Genomic DNA, 21,074 nt, shown 5'->3' on the forward strand with positions numbered 1-21,074 from the left:
GTGGGGGCAGACCTCAGCGATTTATTTGAGGCCTCAAGCTAGGCATGCGCAAGTCGTAGGGGCGGGCCACTTTACGTCCCTCCCCGCTAGTCCACACTCGGGCTTTTGCTCGGCCTCTCGCAAAGTCTCGCGAGTTTTGCTAGGGGAAACGGGCTGGGTGGAGAGACGGAGCAGGGAGATCTAGTGGGAGCCCTTTGCTCTTAGGGGGCCGTGACTGGTTTAGCTGGTGCTGTGGTTGGTACTGCGCTCTTGGGGAGGCTCTCAGGTCGCCGGGATCAGTCTTCCCAATGGGTGATTGGGAAAATTAGCGGGTAGAAAATCTTGAGGGTCGGAGGCAATTTTTTTTCTTAGCTCCGCCCTCTTCCTGTTAGAGACCTGGGCGTCTGGCCCGCCGAGGGGGAAGGGCAGCTTGGCGGGGCTATCGAAGAGTGCTTTGCGCACGCGCCAGTCCGAGTGTGTGAGTGTTTGTGTTCACGCGCAGGCGCGCGCGCGCTCCTGCATTTAGGAAGCCTGGGAAGGACCGGTGTGCTAAGAGATGAACGGGGAAAGCATAGTCCCCTGTCTTTGGTACCAGTCACTCCTGACTGTGCGCTGACCCTCCCCACCCAGCCAGCAGCCTTTTCCAGAGAGGCTGTGGTCCATAGCCTCTGTTCGTTTTCACTGCAGGACCAGGCACGAAAGTAAGCGAACCTCGATCCTGAGGTCTTCCCTATCCACTCACCTTGTACTTTCTACCCCCCACCTTCCAGCAGAGTCTGTCTAGGTTTCTCAAAGAAGAGTTTTGCATGAAGGGGAAATACGTTTGAAAGCAGTAGAAGAAAATAGGTAGATTGTAAAAAGTCAGTTCGTTTTGATGAGCACTTTTGCTCTGTTTACCATGTGCTTTTCGAATGTGGATTTGTCTATTCAGTGTAAGATTTTCTTAGCGAAGCAAGGGAGTTGCTATAAGAAAAGTTCTTGAAGTTCCTCCTCCCCACCAGCGTGATGGTAGCACCTAAGTTTTTCTGTTCTACATGATAAATTTACCGTGGTGTTTCATAAGCTAAGGGGGAGAACGTGAATTTGAGGTCCTTATCCTAATGCGAAGACCTGATACACAGTTATCCTAGGAGATGTTTGTTATGTTTGGGACTTCCCTTTGTTGTCACTCCTCTTTCCAGTTCATTCTTTCTCCCCCTCTACCCTTCTTCAGAAGTCTTGGGATTTTTTTTGGAGGGAAGCCCCAAAATACTGACTGAATTAAGTTTAGGGATTTATATGTAATTGATGTCAATTAACAAGGATGATCAAACGTGTATTTGAAGAGTACTTGTCGTTTATTATGTTTGATATTGTGTAAGAGAAACAATTCGATTATTTGTAAAAATATTTTCTGCTGACAAGTTTAAGTGCATTCCAAAAGCGAAAAATGTATGCATGGATTGCAGTGTTCCCTGCCTCCGGTAGAATAACAGGTTAATATGGAGCAGCTCATCCCTTGAATTGATAGTTACTTTATTGTCATGACCTCATTAAATCTTGTCCTTTGTTGGATAAATTTCATTGAATCCTGATTATTTATGTTCCCTACCAAATCATCTTGAGGAAAAGAGACAGTCATTAGAAATAATTTAAGAGATTAAATGTTATATATAAGATGTTTGGCTAATATATTTTATCCTTTACAGGTTGAAACAAGATGAAGATTTTTTCTGAATCTCATAAAACGGTGTTTGTCGTGGATCACTGCCCTTACATGGCAGAGTCATGCAGACAGCATGTCGAGTTTGATATGCTGGTGAAGAATAGGACCCAAGGAATCATCCCATTGGCCCCCATATCTAAATCGTTGTGGACTTGCTCAGTAGAATCTTCCATGGAATATTGTAGGATAATGTATGACATATTTCCTTTCAAAAAGCTGGTGAGTGTGAAGTACAAGGAAAATCATGATTTCGGGGGTGTACTTAACTGCTTGTTACATTTTTTATATATGAATTTGTTATCAATTTGAGTTACTGTTTATTTGCTACTTTAAAAATGTGGTATATGGAACGCCCCTTTGGGATTAATATGTTACATATATTTAATCGGGGCCAACAATAATAATAACAGCTTACAGTTACAAAGCTCTTCTTACATGTGCTTCATATTTATTAACTCCTATGACTCTCACAACAGTCCTATGCGGTAATTACTGTAATTAATGGGACAATATTCAAACTATGTAATAACCAGAATGGAACAGACACTGACCACTGAGAACTGTTGCCAGCATAAGCAGAAGGGATGTTGGCTGAAAGCACTTTGTCAGAGTATGTTGGTGTGTTTCATGTGAATATTAGTCTTGTTTATTATTGCCTTGTTGGAGATGCAGAAACTGAGGTCAAAAGAAGCAACTGCTCTGAGTCATATAGCTAGTTAGAGGCAGAACCAGAATTCTCAGAACCAGGCTGCTTACAGTTTTAGTGAAAGTGTCCTAAACCGCTGCAGGGTTTGGCCATGTTGTAAAGAAATACTCTTAAGAATGCTAAGTGGAAATTGTTTTTATCAGTAAGAAGGGAAATGTAAGATTGATAAAAATTTCTAGTATGAAAATGATCTTCAGGTTTCAGAATCTCAACTGTTGTATTTAAGGGAAGTCATTTGGTTAGCCACAGTGGATGATGTGTTTTCTGTCTCATTTGGAGCAGCGTAGGCTGGGACCTCTTGTTTAGTCACTTCAGTCATGTCCAGTTCTTTGCGACCCCATGGACTGTAGCCTGCCAGGCTCCTCTGTCCATGGGATTTCCTAGGCAAGAATACTGGAGTGAGTAGGCTGGGACCTAGCCAGTTCATAGACTGGCATAGGCAGAGGAGTAACAGTCAGGCTGAACATGGAAAGTCTAATATATATTACACATTCAGATGTATTCTAAATTAAATATAAATTGCTTTTAGTCCCTCTGTAAATTGTGTATCATGTAGGATAAAAAAAAAGTATGAGAGGAAGCATAATGTAGTGGTTGAGGGCATAGGTTTCGGTTCAAGTTCTGACATCATTAAGCAACCAGCAGTGTGACCTTGATCTTTTTGCTTCATCTCTTCAAGCCTCAGTTTCTTCCCTAGTCAGCATAACACCTCCTTCCTATGATTGTTGTAAGATTTCATTGCAGTAATGTGAGTAAAAGGGCCAGTAAGACATGTTCCTGTCAGATAAACCTCAGGAGAAAAGGTTACTTATCAAACTTACTGGGAAATCAAAACTAGTATTTCACAGATAATAAGAAAAAAGATCATGAATTAGACCGTATAGTTCAGTGAAGAATAAATAATCTCACCCTCCTCCCAAAAGAGAACACAGCCATATTCTGATGTATTTTCTAATATGTCCTTACTGTCATCATCTTACCTGATAGTATTTTTTGGTTTGCATTTTACTTTAAAATTTAGAATGAAGTCCAAATCCATTCTTCTGGCCTCCACTGCCTTATGTGATACAACTCCAGCATATTTTTCTGACCTTGTGGTAGTACACAGAGGCTTTTGCATTTGCAGTTTGCTGTACCTAGTATTCTCTACCTCCATTTCTTTCCCTGGCTGTTTTCTTTTGGTCATTTTCGATTCCCCTCTTGCCTGGAGAATCCCAAGGACAGGGGAGCCTGGTGGGCTGCTGTCTATGGGGTCGCACAGAGTCGGACACTACTGAAGCGACTTAGCAGCAGCAGCAGCAATTGCCACTTTTATAGAGAGCCCTTTTCTGATCAACTGATCTAAAAAAGCTAAACAATTTCTTTTTCATATCATTTATCATTCTCTGAAATCATCTTGTTAGTTTATTTTTGTTTGTATTCTTCCTGCCCTGCCCTCTGTCTTTCTACATCTGAGAACCCCGGATGTTCCCCACGTTGTGAGGGGCAGAACTGTTTTCCTGGTACTGGGTGTTCTGTGTATGTATGAATGAATCAGTCAGCAAACTAGTGCTAGAGACTGCACTTCAATTTGTGTTTGTATTACATATATTAAAAGATATTTATAATTAAATATTTTAAATATGTAATTGAGTGGAATTGGAGTTGAATACTAATTATTTCTTTGAACTCTATTAGGTGAATTTCATTGTAAGTGACTCTGGAGCACATGTTTTAAATTCTTGGACTCAAGAAGACCAAAATTTGCAGGAGGTATGCTTAGGTTTCTTTTGTTTTTTTGCTTAGGTTTTGAGTTGTGGCCATTTTTGAAAATATGTGAGTACAGTAATACTTCCTTAAAAATAATTTTTTTACTGGTGTAGTATTTGCATGTAATTATAAAATACCAACTAACACTAAAAGAAAAACAGCTATCTACCTTCCAGTCTTTCCCCACTTCCTAGAAGCAAGCTTTGAACTCTCTAGCTCATCTAGTATTTACTTCCATATTTCTAAATAACATTTTTACTTCTATTTATAGAGTTCCTAATTTAAATCTTATTTATCATTATTGTCAATGAAGATTTACCTTTTATACTTTCTCTTGCATATCCCACTATGACTGCCCAGTTCCATTCCCTGGTTTTCTCAGTACTGTTATATCAGAAGTTTTGGTTAATTGAAAATTCCATGTTTACATTATGTCTACATAAAGGATTATCCACTCCTAAGCCAAGTAGTGTATGTGATTGTTTCATTTGTGTTTTGTTTAAGGTTTTATTAAAATATAGTTGATTTACAGCTCTGTATAAGTTCAAGATGTACACAGCACAATGATTTGACTTCTGTGTTATTTCCTTTCTTGTACAATTTTTTTATGTATTTCTGGAATTTATATTTACTTTTTTCGCTTTTAATATAGTTAGTTTTCTGAGAATATATTGCTGTTTTCCTCATGTCTCTACAAAAAAATTTCGATGTTTTTATTATTGGCGAATTAGAAATTAGGCAGTTTGATTTTTTTTTTTCCCCTTGAAAAACTTCGTGGAGCTCAGTCTTGGGCTGCAGCTGGAACTGGTTGCGTTTCTAGGCCTGTTGCCCTGCTGTCGTCCTCCTTGCTCCCTGCCTTTCAGTTCCCAATTTTTTTCCTCTTTTTTTTTGGTGTGTGTGTAATCTCTTGTTTTGGCAGGATATACCCTCCAGAATTTCTGTAATTTACCTTACAGTTTATTCGTACTAGAGATATAAAAATTGAAGTTTGGAAATAATTTTTTCTTCAAAATCCTGAGGGCCTTACTCTACTGTTATATAGCTTCCAGTCTTGTCAAGAAGTCAAATATTTTTTCCTTTGTAAAACGGAAATATTTCTTTGTAACGTTTTAGAATATTTTCTTTCTCCCTTTTGTTCTGAAATTTCTCAAGTATTCGCCCCAGTGTGGGTCTTTTGTCATTCACTGAGCTAGGGTTTGTTTTCTTCCAGAGAAATTTCCCTGTACTGTTTCTATGATAGTGTTCTTGTCTTTGTGTTCTGCATCTCTCTGGAATCCCTATCAGTGGGAAATTGGACTTCCTGAATTAATTCCCTTATTCTTTTTCTCCTTGGTCCTCATTGTTCTTTCTGAGCCTTTTACCTATCTCCTTTTAATCCTTATATGGAACTTTTTATTTGATCATATCTTTAATTTCCAAGAACTTTTACTTATGCTTTAATTATGTACATGTTTGTCATTTTCTTTTCTTGCTTTATGGGTGTAATTTTTTAATATGAAGGTACTAGTAATTTATTTGATGTTTTCTCTTGATCTCTTTGTGTTTTCCGTGTTCTTTTCATGTTGAGGCTTTTCCTAAATGCCTGCTAATACTTGGGTAATGCAGTCTTGTTTAAAAGAAAGGCACTCAGCAGCAGGTGAGAAGATCTGCATGTTATGAAGTAGGTATTGCTGACTGGTCTTTGTCATAGTTATCTAATTGTTCTCCCTGGGAGATCTCTGGGTGTCAGAATGGACAGATCACCTCTCTGGGACCACCCAGGGTCTCCAGGGAAGACCTTACACTCTTCTATCTCTATGCTGTAAACCTGATTATCAGCTTTCTGGGAACCAGGGGAGATGGTAGGTAAAATATCGAACTTCCACTCAGTCTTTCTGGTTTTGGTCTGGTATTGTGCTGTCCAATGTACCAGCCATATGTAGCTACTATTAGCTATTAAATAGCTACTATTTAAAATTAAATTTACTGGAAAAGACCTTGATCCTGGGAAAAACTGAGGGCAAAAGGAGAAGAGGATGACAGAGGATGAGATGGTTGGATGACATCACTGACTCATTGGACATGGATTTGAGCAAACTCAGGAAGATAGTGAAGGACAGAGGAGCCTGGTGGGCTGCAGGTCATGGAGTCACAAAGAGTCGGACATGACTTAGTGACTGAACAAAATGCAGTTAAAAAGTTCAGTTTCTCTGTAGTACTGGCCATGTTTCAGATGCTCAAATAAAATACATGTGGATAGTGGCTACTGTACAGCACAGATATAGAATATTTCCATCATCACAGAAAATTCTTTTGGGCAGCACTGGTCTAGTGTCTTACCCTTATATTTTGCTGCACTTGGTGAAATCCTTGTTTGGTAACTTCCTGGTTCAGTTCCTCCAAGGGATGTGATTCTGTGTCTGGGGAGAGGTAGTCATTTGTATGGGTAGGGTGTAAGTTTGGGAGTCAAGTTGTACTTTATACTGACGTCAACTTGTTCAGTTTTCAGTATCTTGCTCACTCTTGCTTTGTGTGGTACTTGATACCTCAGTTTCTGAACTTCTCCTAGATTCTGAAAAGCGTATCATCTTGCTTTTCCCCTGTAGGCGCTTAGATTCAGCTAATTCAGTGTTGCTAAGTCGATTACCTGTCCTCCATACATTCTTGCTGACATCTCTTGTTTATTCTCTTGTCTGCTCCTCCATTCTCTTCATATTTGTGAGTTTATTGGGGTTCCCCCCTCTGCCCCCCTGCCTTTGGTGTTTGCTTTTTAAAATTAAATTCCTTTACTACAGTTTTAGTGGGGTTTTAGGAGGAAGCAGAAATAAACCCATGCTCAATACATCAAGTTTATGCTTTTTAAACATGTGTCTAAGGATACTGAGTTTGTGGTAGATTGCATTCTTTGCTGTTGTTTAGTTGGATAGCAGACTTCAGTCTACAAAGTTCTTCACTGATGAATATGAGCAAGAGAGACAAGCATTAGTGAAATATTTTAATACATTATTTTGAACTATTTCATGTTAAAAATTCTCTGTTAATGGATATCCTTTAATGAAAATAGCTCAGTTGTGTCTGACTCTTTGCGACCCCATGGGCTATACAGTCCATGGAATTCTCTAGGTCAGAATACTGGAGTGGGTGGCTATTCCCTTCTCCAGGGGATCTTCCCAACACAGGGCTCAAACCCAGGTCTCCCACATTGCAGGCAGATTCTTTATCAGCTGAGCCACCAGGGAAGCCTTTAATGGAATTAATCCCATATAAATGGGGGTTTTAAACTGAATACTTACGAGAAAATGTGTTTATCACAGTGTTTGGTCTTAAAATGTTGTGATTAACATAATATATAAACATTTCTAATCTTCTTTTCTTTTGAGGTAACTCACTGAAGGTGACAGGTGGGTAGGAGGGCTGTTCTTTGGCTTGTCTTTGCATTTATATCACTCCAGAATGATCTTTATTCTTTAATTGCTTGAAAAAAATATTAAAGATTGCATTCATTCCCCCTGTACAATCTCTTAGAAATAGCATGTATTCTGTTTTGTTCTTTCAAGAGGTACTGTGAAAGAAGGCTGAGGCTTCTCTAGTTGTATATGAATAAAAATAAGTACAAATATGTATAGATTTTCCTTACTGCACCTCTGTAGTGCAGTAAAAGGTATGCATTTGATAATGGTAGATATACTGATGATATGAGAATTACTGTAGTACTTCCTTCTGCTTTCTGAAGGTAAAGAAATATTATATCATACTATATCACAAGAGTTGCTTTTAGATTATGAACTGAAGGGAAACTAGTTGTGAATGCAACCATATAGCAAAGCATTGGTGTTCAGGATGATACAAAGTAATTGACATTTTGTATAAATTATGTATCATCATCTCCATGTTGACACATTTTATGTTTAGCTTTAGTTATCCATGTCACACCTTTCTCTAGTTATTTTGAATAATCATGAGAAAAAATTGAAGTAGATTGATTGAAGAATGTTTAGGCTGGAAGGATTGTAGACATTTTTTGCTTTGGCTCTTTCTTCGTGCTGGTGAAGGTACTGAAGCCCAAGGGGCCAGAGGTAGTTTGACTTACATGCTTAGATTCAGGGCTTCTTCTCGTACATCTCATAATGCTATCCTCTCTGTACATGGTAGATGTTACTTAAAAAATGTGTCAAATTTCAAGAGTCTTGTTTTTGTTAGCTAAATTTAAGTGAAGTCTACAAGTATCATACTAGTGTGGGGCAGGTTCTATTGGTTTCACTTTCAGCGACCCCATGAATCGCAGCATGCCAGGCCTCCCTGTCCATCACCAACTCTCGGAGTTCAGTCAGACTCACGTCCATCGAGTCAGTGATGCCATCCAGCCATCTCATCCTCTGTCGTCCCCTTCTCCTGCCCCCAATCCCTCCCAACATCAGAGTCTTTTCCAGTGATTCAGCTCTTCACACGAGGTGGCCAAAGTACTGGAGTTTCAGCTTCAGCATCATTCCTTCCAAAGAAATCCCAGGGCTGATCTCCTTCAGAATGGACTGGTTGGATCTCCTTGCAGTCCAAGGGACTCTCAAGAGTCTTCTCCAACACCACAGTTCAAAAGCATCAATTCTTTGGCGCTCAGCCTTCTAAACAGTCCAACTCTCACATCCATACATGACCACAGGAAAAACCATAGCCTTGACTAGACGGACCTTTGTTGGCAAAGTAATGTCTCTGCTTTTGAATATGCTATCTAGGTTGGTCATAACTTTCCTTCCAAGGAGTAAGCGTCTTTTAATTTCATGGCTGCAGTCACCATCTGCAGTGGTTTTGGAGCCCAGAAAAATAAAGTCTGACACTGTTTCCACTGTAAGGCAGAGCAAGGATTTAAGCCCATATTTATCTGACACCAAAAGTTATAAACTTTTCTCTCTGCTGCTTTCCTGTGACCACAGCACTCCTCTCCTAAAAAGCAGTTTCTCCTGTGAACCAGGAACTTTTATAGTGATGTGTACACAGTATTTTTTCTTTTTGGATTATTGTTTATGAATAGGTAATACCTATGTAGTTTAAAAATAAAATTTGCATATATATTGGCCTGTGTACATATGTACATACATGTGTGTGTAAATAAAAGCTAGGCTTTGAAGAATTTCCCACTTGTCCCCTGCTCCAGTTAGTGGTATACTAGAGCCTGCTTATGTAGCTTGAGAGAGCTGAGTGTGTGAATCCCATCTCACCTTTGCACTCAGTGAAAGATTGAAATAAGCTATCATGGGAGTTTTTAACCATAGATACTGGCAAACACTACAAATTAGGAATTTTTTTTTGTTAAGAGAACTGGTTTACCGGCACATCGTTTATCCCCATCACTATTAGTTTTTAACTGGACCTTCGAATGTATCTTTATGCATACATAGAACAAAGTCCTCGCTCTTTCTTTTAAAGATTGTTTTAGTTATTTTGGATCCTTGCAGTTCCATATGAACTTTCAAATCTGCTTATCAGAAAAGTCACCTGAAATTCTGACAGGGCTTATATTTAATCCTAGTTCAGTTTGGGTAGTATTGTCATCTTAACAATAATAAATCTTCCAATCCAGAAATGTAGAGTGTTTTCTATTCATTTAGATCTTTAATTTATTTCAAGAATATTTCTTAGTCTCAGAGTATAAAATTTGCATTTCCTTTGTTAAATTTATTTCTAAGCATTTTATTCTTTTTGATGCTATTGTAAATGGAATTATTTTCTTAATTTCACTTTTGAATTTTTCTTTGCAAGTGCATAGCAGTGTAGTTGGTTTTGTCTTTTGATCATATACTTGCAACCTTGCTGAGTTTTATTATTTTTAGAAAATTTCTAATGGATTCCTTAGCATTTTCTCCATGCATGATTATTTCATCTGCAATATAGCGATAGTTTTACTTCTTCCTTTCCAATCTGAATTCCTTTTACATCTTTTTCTTTCCTAATTGCCCAGGAGAGAACCTCTAGTACAGTGTTGAATAGACATGGTGAGAGTGGATATCCTTCTGTTTCTAATCTTAGAGGGAATGCATCTATTAAGCATGATATTATGTGTAGGTTTTTCATAGATGCCTTTTATCTGCTTGAGAAAGTTCCCTTCTGTTTCTAGTTTGTTAACTGTTTTTATCATGAAAAGATTTTATTTTATTTTTTTACTTTGGCTCATTTAATCCTCTCTCAACCCATGAAAGGATTTTAGATTTTTGTCAAATGCTTTTTCTGGAGCTAATCATATGGTTTTTAAAAATTCTATTGATAGCATTTGCATTAATTAATTTTTAGATGTTAAATCAACTTTGCATTCCTGGGATAAGTCCCACTTGGTCATGGTATATAATTCTTTTGAAATGTTGCTGGATTCAGTTTGCTAGTATGTTGTTGAAGACACTTGTCTCCATGTTTATAACATACATTGGTCTATAGTTTCCATTTCTTGTGATGCCTTTGTCTGACTTGTGCTTATTCTTGTCAACGTAATTGTTTCCCCTTTTACTTAGCTGATGGCAGCATTAGCTGCTGTTGGGCCTCCTAATCCACGGGCAGATCCAGAATGCTGCAGTATTCTGCATGGTCTCGTTGCAGCAGTGGAAACCCTCTGTAAAATTACTGAATACCAACATGAGGCTCGTACTCTGCTGATGGAGAACGCAGAACGTGTTGGAAATAGAGGACGGATAATTTGCATTACTAATGCAAAAAGGTGAGATGTTAATCACAGTAATTCTTACTGAGGAATTTTTCATGTCCTACTATAGTTTTTAATTTAAAAAAGTAGAGGCAACATGTTAGCATTTAAGCATATCACATGTGGCCTTTCTAATATCACAGCTGTGTTCCCAGTTCTAAAATATCCAGTTCACCTCAGTGAAACTGTTTGAATTGTTATGATGTAGGTCAATTTGACTTTTTTCCCCTCTCTAGGTTTTCATTCAGTTGGTTGTTTGATATTGTGAATGAGCATGCTACAGACAATCCTTATTGCAGTAATTAAAGTGCCTGTAACATGATACCACAGCTGAATAGTGTGTTTAATTAATTTTTTTCTCTTATTGTTTATTTAACTTGTTTATATCTTTTTCTATCCCATAGTGATAGTCATGTGCGAATGCTTGAGGACTGTGTCCAAGAAACAATTCATGAGCATAACAAACTTGCTGCAAATTCAGATCAGTGAGTAAAATCCATAAATGGAATAAATATTCCATTTTTATGGTCCTGTTTATTTCATTATAATTATTCCAGTAATTTGATTAGTAATTGGTAGCATTCCCTTGACTTCTCTACTGGCTCTACAAATTAGTCAAAACATGTGTTTGATCAGCAACTTCTTGTCCCATTTTCCCTTTCACTATAAGATTTTACTTTTTGCTCACAGGAAAGGTGAGCAGAAGGATAATATAATAAATAAATTTATAATGCATATTTTTAATGGCTAGATCTCATACTCTGTTACAAATCTATAAAATGCCAAATCAAAACATTACAGCTAATTACATTGTATGAATTTTTTAAAAAGAAAAAAGCTACTAAAGACATGTTTGGGACAATTGTAGTGTGGAGTATATGTTAGATTGAGCTACTATTAAATTTCTAGGTGGAGTACTGGTATTATTGTTAACAAGTAGGATTATTCTCACTAGGAGAAGGAAGTATGCTCAGGTATGTAGGAGTGAAGTATCATTGCCTCTGCAACTTACTCTCAAATGACTTAGTGAAAAAAAGAAACTGTACATCTATTTAGTCATTTATAATGAAAATGAATGTAACTAACAGTGAATATAGGTTAAGGATATATGGGTGTTCATTGAATAGTTCCTTTCTTTTAATTTTTCTGTAGGTTTGGAAATTTTAAAATAAAAAGTTGGCTCACAGATACAGAGAACAAACTAGTAGTTAGTGGAAAGAGGGAAGGGTGGAGGGGCAAGTTAGGGGTAAGGATTAAGAGGTACAAACTACTGTATATAAATAACTAAGCTACAAGGATATAGTGTACAACACGGGGAATATAGCCAATATTTTGTAGTAACTATAAATGGAGTATAATTTTTTAAAATTGTGAATCACACTGTGTTGTAAACCTGCAACTTTTATTATTGTACATCAGCTGCACCTCAGTTTAAAAAATTAAATAAAATAAAATGGAGGGGCAAACACGGATAAAAAGCTGGGGTAACTTTTTAGTATTACAGATCCTGTATTCTTGGAGATAACCAATTATAGGTCATATAGTTGCCTGATTTTGCCCTTAAAAACGCTAGTATGTATGTGTATGGTCTCAGTTGCAGCCTACTCTATGTACTGTAGCCTGTCAAGCTCCTTGGAACATGGAATTTTCAAGGCAGGAATAGTGGAGAGGGTTGCCATTTAAATACTAGTGAAAGGGAAATTAATACACAATATATTCATTTTTCTCTGTGGCAGTTATTTTTTGAAAATTATACCAGAATGTAAGAATTTTTATCCTTCAAACACACAGAAAATGATCATTTTTGCATTTGAATTAAATTCATAAAAATTATTCGTTAAATGTTCATAGAAGGATAGCAATTATACAGTATTTCCGAATATTTAGCTTTTATGTTAACTGTACTAATCTGATTTATACACTGTTTTAGTATATTAAATGTTTATGGTTTACCTGCCTGAATTCTTTCCATAGTATGTGTTCTTATATTTTAAGTGAAAAGTTTTTCTTTAAGTCTCATGCAGATTCAGAAATGTGAGCTAGTCTTGATCCACACCTACCCTGTTGGTGAAGACAGCCTTGTATCTGATCGTACTAAGAAAGAGGTAAGTAGAGGTCATGGAAGAAGAGGTCATTGTTAGTTATTAATGATAAACACAAGGCTTAGCATAAGAATGATCAGATTGCCAACATTTTCTGCTAAGAAAATTTAGTTTTGAAATCTACCTGTATGGCAAAATACCTGGATTGGTGCTTTATGTTATAATTGTAGATTTTGAAAGTATTTTCTGTTTTGCTTGCCTCTTAATGTTTATTTCAAATAACTTCATTGTCAAACCACACATAATCTGTATTGTTTCTCAAATTTCAATTACTGTTTGTGTGTGTGAGTTGCTCAGTTGTGTCTGACTCTTTGTAACCCCATGGACTGTAGCCTGCCAGGCTCCTCCATCCATGGGAGTTTTCTAGGCAAGAATACTGGAGTAGGTTGCCATTTCCTTCTCCAGGGGATCTTCCTGACCCAGGGATTGAACCCAGGTCTCCCACATTGCAGTCAGACTCTTATCATCTGAGCCAAATTGCTTTAATGACTTCTTATTCTGGAAAACTTTCTTTTTTTTCCTCATTAGAAGAAAAATACACTCTTTAGTCAAAATATACTCCTATAGAAAAGAAATTAATTTTACCTGTCCAGAAGGGAAAAGACTAATTTCCAACCTTAGTTTTACTTTTCAAATAAATTGGCACAATTTTAAAGGAAAAGATGAGTCTGTTGATTATTAAATGGATTCACATAGCATAGACCATATCAGTGGTCTGTGTTTAGCAATACAGATATATGTGTTTATATAATGATATTAAATGTATATGTTCTTATTTCTGTTTTTTTTATTTAGCATTATTTATTATAAACATCTAAAGTATTAATGAATTTTTTTTATAACTTAAAAAAAAATTTTTTTATTACTATTATTTTTTAATTTTTTTTTAGGTTATCTCTGTCATTGTATTTTAGGTGATTTCCAGTGTAAACCCATTTTTTTGTTAGCTTTTTTGTAACTCTTGATAACATGACAGTACTTTGACTTTATGATAAGTAAACAATTTACTTACGATAAATATTACCCTGGAATGAATAAAATGTTACCTTGTTATAAGTGACTTTTGGCTGCCTTATTACATTTATTGGTGACAAAATATGACATTTGTAGTGATTTTCATTCTTTGTAATGAGCAGTGTTATCTGCAGAGGTTTGTCTTCTTCACAAAATTAATTATTCTACAGTATTTCTGTGGGTCACTTCAAATCAATTTTGCATATAGATAAATAGAAGTAAAACTTATAAATTAAAATATATATTTAAATCAAAGATTATTCTACTCTGAGTTTCAAGAGGACAGAGATTTTCCCTGTTCACTGCTGTATCCTCCAATAACTCACAATTTCTAGTAATCAATATAGTAAGTTCTCCTTACCTGTTGACTGAATGAATGAATAAATATGTATTACTAAGATAATGATTATGATTAACTTATGGATCTTTTGTTTCCTATCTCAAAAGTTTTAAAGTACTTAATTTTTATGGGTTGAAGTAAAATATTTAGCCCTAAGTTACAATGTATTAATGTTTTGTGTGTTTTTTTTTCATACTTCTCTATAGTTGTCCCCCGTTTTAACCAGTGAAGTTCATAGTGTTCGTGCAGGACGGCATCTTGCTACCAAATTAAATATTTTAGTACAGCAGCATTTCGACTTGGCTTCAACTACTATTACTAATATTCCAATGAAGGTAGGCAGTTCTTTTTCTTGTTATTTTGAAAACTGCTTTACTTTTTAAATGTTTGCTTGATATGTATTATTTGTTTTAATGAACCTTAATTCTTTCTTCCCATATCATATTTTCTGTTTTGCTAGCCCACATTCAGTGTCTTTGACCAGGTTAGTAAATAATGAAAAGCAACATGAAAGGATCACAGAACAAAATGCACTATTTTTTTCCTAATTTGAACCTTCTGTATCAGCTTTTTTGTTTTTAATTTTGTTCTCATTATTTTCGTCAAAATATAATTTTCATCTGAAATGATTACTTTTTTCTGTGATTCTTTTCCTGACAGTTGTTATTAGATTTAACTCACTTCGTGTGTTCTAGTAGATCTGTTTCCTTTATTTTTGTTCTTCCATACACACTATAAAGGTGTTTATAACTGATAGGTCTAACTAGGGGAAAAAAGTTTATGATTTTAAACAAGTTTATTATTCTAGTTGAAAAACTACCATATGAGTCTTATGATTTTACTAAAGGATTTTCTTAGGAATCTATTACTAACTTTCATTTTCATTATGGGCTTACCTGATGACTCAGTGGTCAAGATTCTGCCTGCCAATGCAGGAGATGTGGGTTCAATCCCTGGGTCAGGAGGATCCCCCGGAGAAGGAAATGACAACCCACTCCAGTAGTCTTGCCTGGGACATACCACAGACAGAGGAGCCTGGAGCACTACAGTCCATGGGGTCACAAAAGAGTCAGACACAACTTAGTAACTAAATAACAGCAGCAACAGCGTTTTCATTATATTACTTAGTTGTCTTAAGACCAGTACGACGCCTGGCCTATAGAAAGCTTCACATGAATTTTTACTGAGTGGAGTTAAGTTTAATTGTATTGTTTATGTCTACAAACATAAAGTAGCCAGTATATCTAAACATTTAAATTCATTTCTTATAAGTCCAGTTGTATTTTTTTGCATATTATAAAAACAAATTTGCATGAGAAATGTAATATTTTCATTATTAATTCCTTCCTTATACCAGTGGGAGGCTCTTCAGTGGAAATCATAGCCTTAATAGATCAGTTTCGGTGAGGAAGCAATTAAGTAAAATAGCATAATAGATACACTTTATATAATTTCATGAGTTGTAAGCAAAATCCTCTGAGGATGATAGATACATTACTTTTTAAATCTGACCATATTTGTGTGTTACTGGTGTGACTCCTCAATCTCTGTCTCTTTCTTGTAAATAGATAATACTAAAGTTTCTATTTACTGTTTAGTGAAAACAAGTTGCTGAACTTGTTTATTAGTCTATATTTGCTATTTTATATAATTGGTGCTTGTTTAATTTACTATAGGAATTTAAAGATGCTATTTCCTCCTTTAAACAACTATTGTACAATTAGCAAACTATTTGAGTTATGTCATGTTTGTGTATAAAAAAGTATTGGCAGGACAATGCATTCAGAGTAAAAAAAAATCTGAATTTCTAGATTAGTCATCTACGTTAATTCTGACATAAAAACCATTACTTTATTGCTGAAATGTAGCCAGTAGTTTTTTTCATATAGTTTGTATTGAATTGGAAAATTATTGCATCTTTAAATAGATTAATTACTGAGCACATTGTCCCATTATTATAGCTAATTACTGTTGAGTATATTTGATCTCACTTTAAGCAAAATGAATAATTAATTCATTTTTTAAAAATCAAAGCCAAGTTATTTTTAATTTTGCTTTAAGGAAGAACAACATGCTAACACATCTGCCAATTATGATGTGGAGCTGCTTCATCACAAAGATGCACATGTAGATTTCCTAAAAAGTGGTAAGTAAGAGACATTGGAAAGTATTATTTTATAAGATCTAACATAGGAAAACATACTAACAGCTTTAAGATGTTCTTGAGTAACTAATCTGATGACTTTAGTTCATCCCTTTGCAAACTTATCTGACAGTGTCACCCATTAATCGCCATGGAACCTAGTGTTCTATTGAGTATACTTTGGGAAAGATGAGGCTAATGGAACAAATACAGGTATACCTTGTTTTATCATGCTTTGCTTTAGCAGATGTAGCTTTTTTTTTTTTTTTTAACAAATTGAATGTTTGTTGAACAAATCTATTGTTGTCATTTTTTAATAGCACTTGCTCACTTCATGTCTCTGTGTCACATTTTGGTGATTCTCACAATATTTCAGACTTTTTCATCATCATTATATTTGTTACGGTCACCTGTGATCGATGGTCTTTGATGTTGCTGTTGTAATTGTCTTGGGGTACCACAAACTGTACCCATATAAGACAGAGAACTTATCCATAAATGTTTCTGACTGCTCCACAAACTGGCTGTTCTCTGTCTCTTTCTTCTTGGGCCACCCTATTCCCTGAGACACAAAAATACTGATGTTATCAGATTAGATAATCTCCAGGTCCATCCGTGTTGCTGCAAATGGTGTTATTTCATGCTTTTTAATGGCTGAGTAATACTCCTTGGTATGTATGTATCATACCTTCTTTATCCATTCGTCTTCACTGGACATTTAGGTTCTTCTGTGTCTTGACTGTTGTAAACAGTGCTGCAGTGAAAATTGGGCTGCATGTATCTTTCTGAATTAGTTTTCTCTAGGTACATGCCCAAGAGTGGGCTTGCTGGATCATACAGTAGCTCTATTTTTAGTTTTTTAAAGAACGTCAGTACTGTTCTCCATAATGGCTGTGTTAATTTACATTCTCATCAACAGTGTAAGAGGGTTCCTTTTTCTTGTCAACCTCACCAACATTTATTGTTCGCAGATTTTTTTTGATTATGGCCATTCTGATACCTCATTGTAGTTTTGATTTGCATTTCTCTAATAATTAACAATATTGAGCATCTTTTCATATGCCTCTTGGCCATGTGTATATAGTCTTTGAAGAAATGTCTCTTTAGGTCTTTTGCCCATTTTTTGATTGGATTGTTTTTTGATATTGAGCTGCATGAACTGTTTGTAAATTTTGGAGACTAATCCCTTGTCCATCACATCATTTGCAAATATTTTCTCCCATTCTGTGGGTCATCACTTCATTTTGTTTATGATTTCCTTTGCTGTGAAAAAGCTTTTGAGTTTAATTATGTCCCATTTGTTTATTTTTGTTTTAATTTTCATTATCTGGACATCTCTCGCTTTAAATCAAAAACTCAAAATGATTAAGCTTAGTGAGGAAGGCATGTTGAAAGCCAAAATAGGCTGAAAGTGAGGCCTCTTGTGCCAAACAGTTAGCCAAGTTGTGAATACAAAGGAAAAGTTCTTGAAGGAAATTAAAAGTGCTACTTCAGTGAACAGAGAAATAATAAGAAAGTGAAACAGCCTTATTGGTGGTGACATGCAGAAGGTTACAGTGGTCTAGATAGAAGATTAGACTAGCCACAATATTGCCAAAAGCCAAAACCTGATCCAGAGCAAGGCCTTCACTCTTCAATTCTGTGAAGGCTGAAAGAGATGAGGAAGATACAGAAGAAAAGTTTGAAGCTAGCAGAGGCTGGTTCATGAGATTTAAGCAAAGAAACTCTAAAACATACAAATGCACGGTGAAGCAGCAACTGCTGATGTGAAGCTGCAGCAAGTTATTCAGAAGATCAAGCTCAGTAATCACTGAAGTTGGTTGGCTATACTAAACAACAGATTTTCAGTGTAGATTAGACAGCCTTCTTTTGAAAGAAGATGCCATCTAGAACTCTCATGGCTAGAGAGAGGTCAGTGTCTGACTTCAAAGCTTCAGAGGAAAGGCAAACATTTTTATTAGGGTCTAATGCAGCTGGTGACTTTAAGTTTAAGGCAATGCTTATTTACCATTCTGAAAATCCTAGGGCCCTTAGGAATTATGCTAAATCTATTCCACCTGTGCTCTATCAGCATAACAACAAAGCCCGGATAATAGCACATCAGTTGACATCATGGTTTACTGATTCTAAGTAACAACAGGGTCTTCTGATTTTAAGCCCACTGTTGAAACCTACTGCTCAGACAAAAGGGTTTCTTTCAAAATGTTACTGCTCGTTGCACAGTACGTCTGATATCTCAAGAGCTCTGATGGAGACATCAGTGAGATTAATGTTTTCATGCCTACTAACACAACATCCATTCTGCAGCACATGGATGAAAGAGTAATTTTGACTTTCAAGCCTTGTGTTTAGCGACTCAGTCATGTCTGACTCTTTTCAACCCTATGGATTGAGACTTGTCTGTCCATGGGATTTTTCCAGGCAAGAATACTGGAGTGGGTTGCCATTTCCTCCTCCAGGGGATCTTTCTGACACAGGGATCAAACCCACATCTCCTTCCTGCCTCTCCTACACTGGCAGGTGAATTCTTTACCACTTGAGCCATATGGGAAGCCCTTCAGAAGCCTTACTATTTAAGAAATATATTTTGTAGAACTATAATTGCCTTTGATAGTGATTCCTCTGATTGAGCTCAGCTAAAAATACTGGATCATTGAAAAAGCAAGAGAGTTCCAGAAAAATGTCTATTTCTGCTTTATTGACTATGCTAAAGCCTTTGACTGTGTGGATCACAATAAACTGTGGACGATTCTTCAAGAGATGGGAATACCAGACCATCTAACCTGTCTCTTGAGAAACCTATATGCAGGTCAGGAAGCAACAGTTAGAACTGGACACAGAACAACAGACTGGTTCCAAATAGGAAAAGGAGTGCGTCAAGGCTGTATATTGTCACCCTGCTTATTTACCTTCTATGCAGAGTACATCTGCATAGATGTTTCTCATGTTTCTTCATGAGAAACGCTGGGCTGGAAGAAGCACAAGCTGGAATCAAGATTGCCGGGAGAAATATCAATAACCTCAGATATGTAGATGACCCCACCCTTATGGCAGAAAGGGAAGAGGAACTCAAAAGCCTCTTGATGAAAGTGAAAGAGGAGAGTGACAAAGTTGGCTTAAAGCTCAACATTCAGAAAACTAAGATCATGGCATCTGGTCCCATCACTTCATGGGAAATAGATGGGGAAACAGTGGAAACAATGTCAAACTTTATTTTTTTGAGCTCCAAAATCACTGCAGATAGTGATTGCAGCCAGGAAATTAAAAGACACTTACTCCTTAGAAGGAAAGTCATGACCAACCTAGATAGCATATTCGAAAGCAGAGACATTACTTTGCCAACAAAGGTCCATCTAGTCAAGGCTATGGTTTTTCCAGTAGTCATGTATGGATGTGAGAGCTGGACTGTGAAGAAAGCTGAGCACCGAAGAATTGATGCTTTTGAACTGTGGTGTTGGAGAAGACTCTTGAGAGTCCCTTGGACTGCAAGGAGATCCAACCAGTCCATCCTAAAGATGATCAGTCCTGGGTGTTCATTGGAAGGACTGATGCTAAAGCTGAAACTCCAATACTTTGGCCACCTCATGTGAAGAGTTGACTCATTGGAAAAGACCCTGATGTTTGGAGGGATTGAGGGCAGGAGGAGAAGGGGACGACAGAGGATGAGATGGCTGGGTGGCATCACCGACTCGATGCACATGAGTTCGGGTAAACTCCGGGAGTTGGTGATGGACAGGGAGGCCTGGCATGCTGCAATTCATGGGGTTGCAAAGAGTCAGACACGACTGAGCGACTGAACTGAACTGAAAAATGTTGAAAACCTTCTGGAAAAGATTTACCATTCTAGATGTTGTTAACATTTATTGTTTGTGGGAAGAGGTCAAAACATCACCTTAACAGGAGTTTGGGAGAAGTTAATTTCAACCCTCTCAGATGACTTTGAGGAGTTTAAGACTTCAGTGTTGTCATTATTTTGACATCTGTTGACTAAACTCCATTCAGGCAAAAAGTGTTCACTTATATCTCATATATTTAACTTATAGACGCCTCATTTTATGTTTTTTCTAATAAATTTATTGGGATTCAGAACAATGAGTTATGTATTTTAGATTCCTGAAGGTTTAGTTATATAACTACATTATTTTATCATTTAATAGTGTCGGAGGGAAACAGTTGTAGATTCTTGAAATGTAAAAAATTTTGCTGTTGGTTTTTAGTGTAGTGAATAAAATGATTTAAGTTATTAATAACAAATTTGGAGGAAAATAAAGTACCTATTTTAATAATAACTAATATCCAAACTCTGTTTGGTGTTTTTCTAATAGCCTTAGTAAAAAAGATGTTCTCCCAGACTTATTTTCTCTTATAAAGCTTAAACTCTTTCAGAAATCTTGGCACATGTTTGAAGTTTGTGATCTATTTAATAATGTTAATCAGTATTTCTCTAAATTATTTTTAAAGGTGATAACCATTTAAGTGGCAGCAGTAGAGAAGGCTCATTTAAAGAAACAATAACATTGAAGTGGTGCACACCAAGGACAAATAACATTGGTAGGTACTTAAAAATAATTGAAAGTGAAAAGAATAAATCAAAAGGTTCTTTTTAAGTATTAGGTAGGGTTCATTTGTTTCTTTTTGAATTTTTGTTTTTCATTATTTTAGGGGCTCAAAG

General features: G+C 36.4%; 1 protein-coding gene across 2 annotated transcripts in view; it reads left to right on the forward strand.

Annotated features, from left to right (window-relative positions):
- The first annotated feature begins 98 nt into the window (after positions 1-98).
- Positions 99-21,074, forward strand: part of INTS13 (integrator complex subunit 13) — a 30,498-nt gene continuing 9,522 nt past the window's right edge. For both annotated transcript variants that reach the window (XM_061417566.1, XM_061417567.1), the window contains exons 1-9: positions 99-680; positions 1,668-1,903; positions 4,068-4,142; positions 10,616-10,818; positions 11,208-11,288; positions 12,818-12,908; positions 14,466-14,594; positions 16,321-16,405; positions 20,864-20,953. In XM_061417566.1, the coding sequence (XP_061273550.1) occupies positions 1,679-1,903; positions 4,068-4,142; positions 10,616-10,818; positions 11,208-11,288; positions 12,818-12,908; positions 14,466-14,594; positions 16,321-16,405; positions 20,864-20,953 (979 nt within the window). In that variant the 5' untranslated portion in view covers positions 99-680; positions 1,668-1,678. The remainder of the gene's footprint in view (positions 681-1,667; positions 1,904-4,067; positions 4,143-10,615; positions 10,819-11,207; positions 11,289-12,817; positions 12,909-14,465; positions 14,595-16,320; positions 16,406-20,863; positions 20,954-21,074) is intronic.

Source organism: Bos javanicus, chromosome 5 (assembly GCF_032452875.1).
Source record: "Bos javanicus breed banteng chromosome 5, ARS-OSU_banteng_1.0, whole genome shotgun sequence".
In the NCBI taxonomy this organism is placed as follows: Eukaryota; Metazoa; Chordata; class Mammalia; order Artiodactyla; family Bovidae; genus Bos; species Bos javanicus.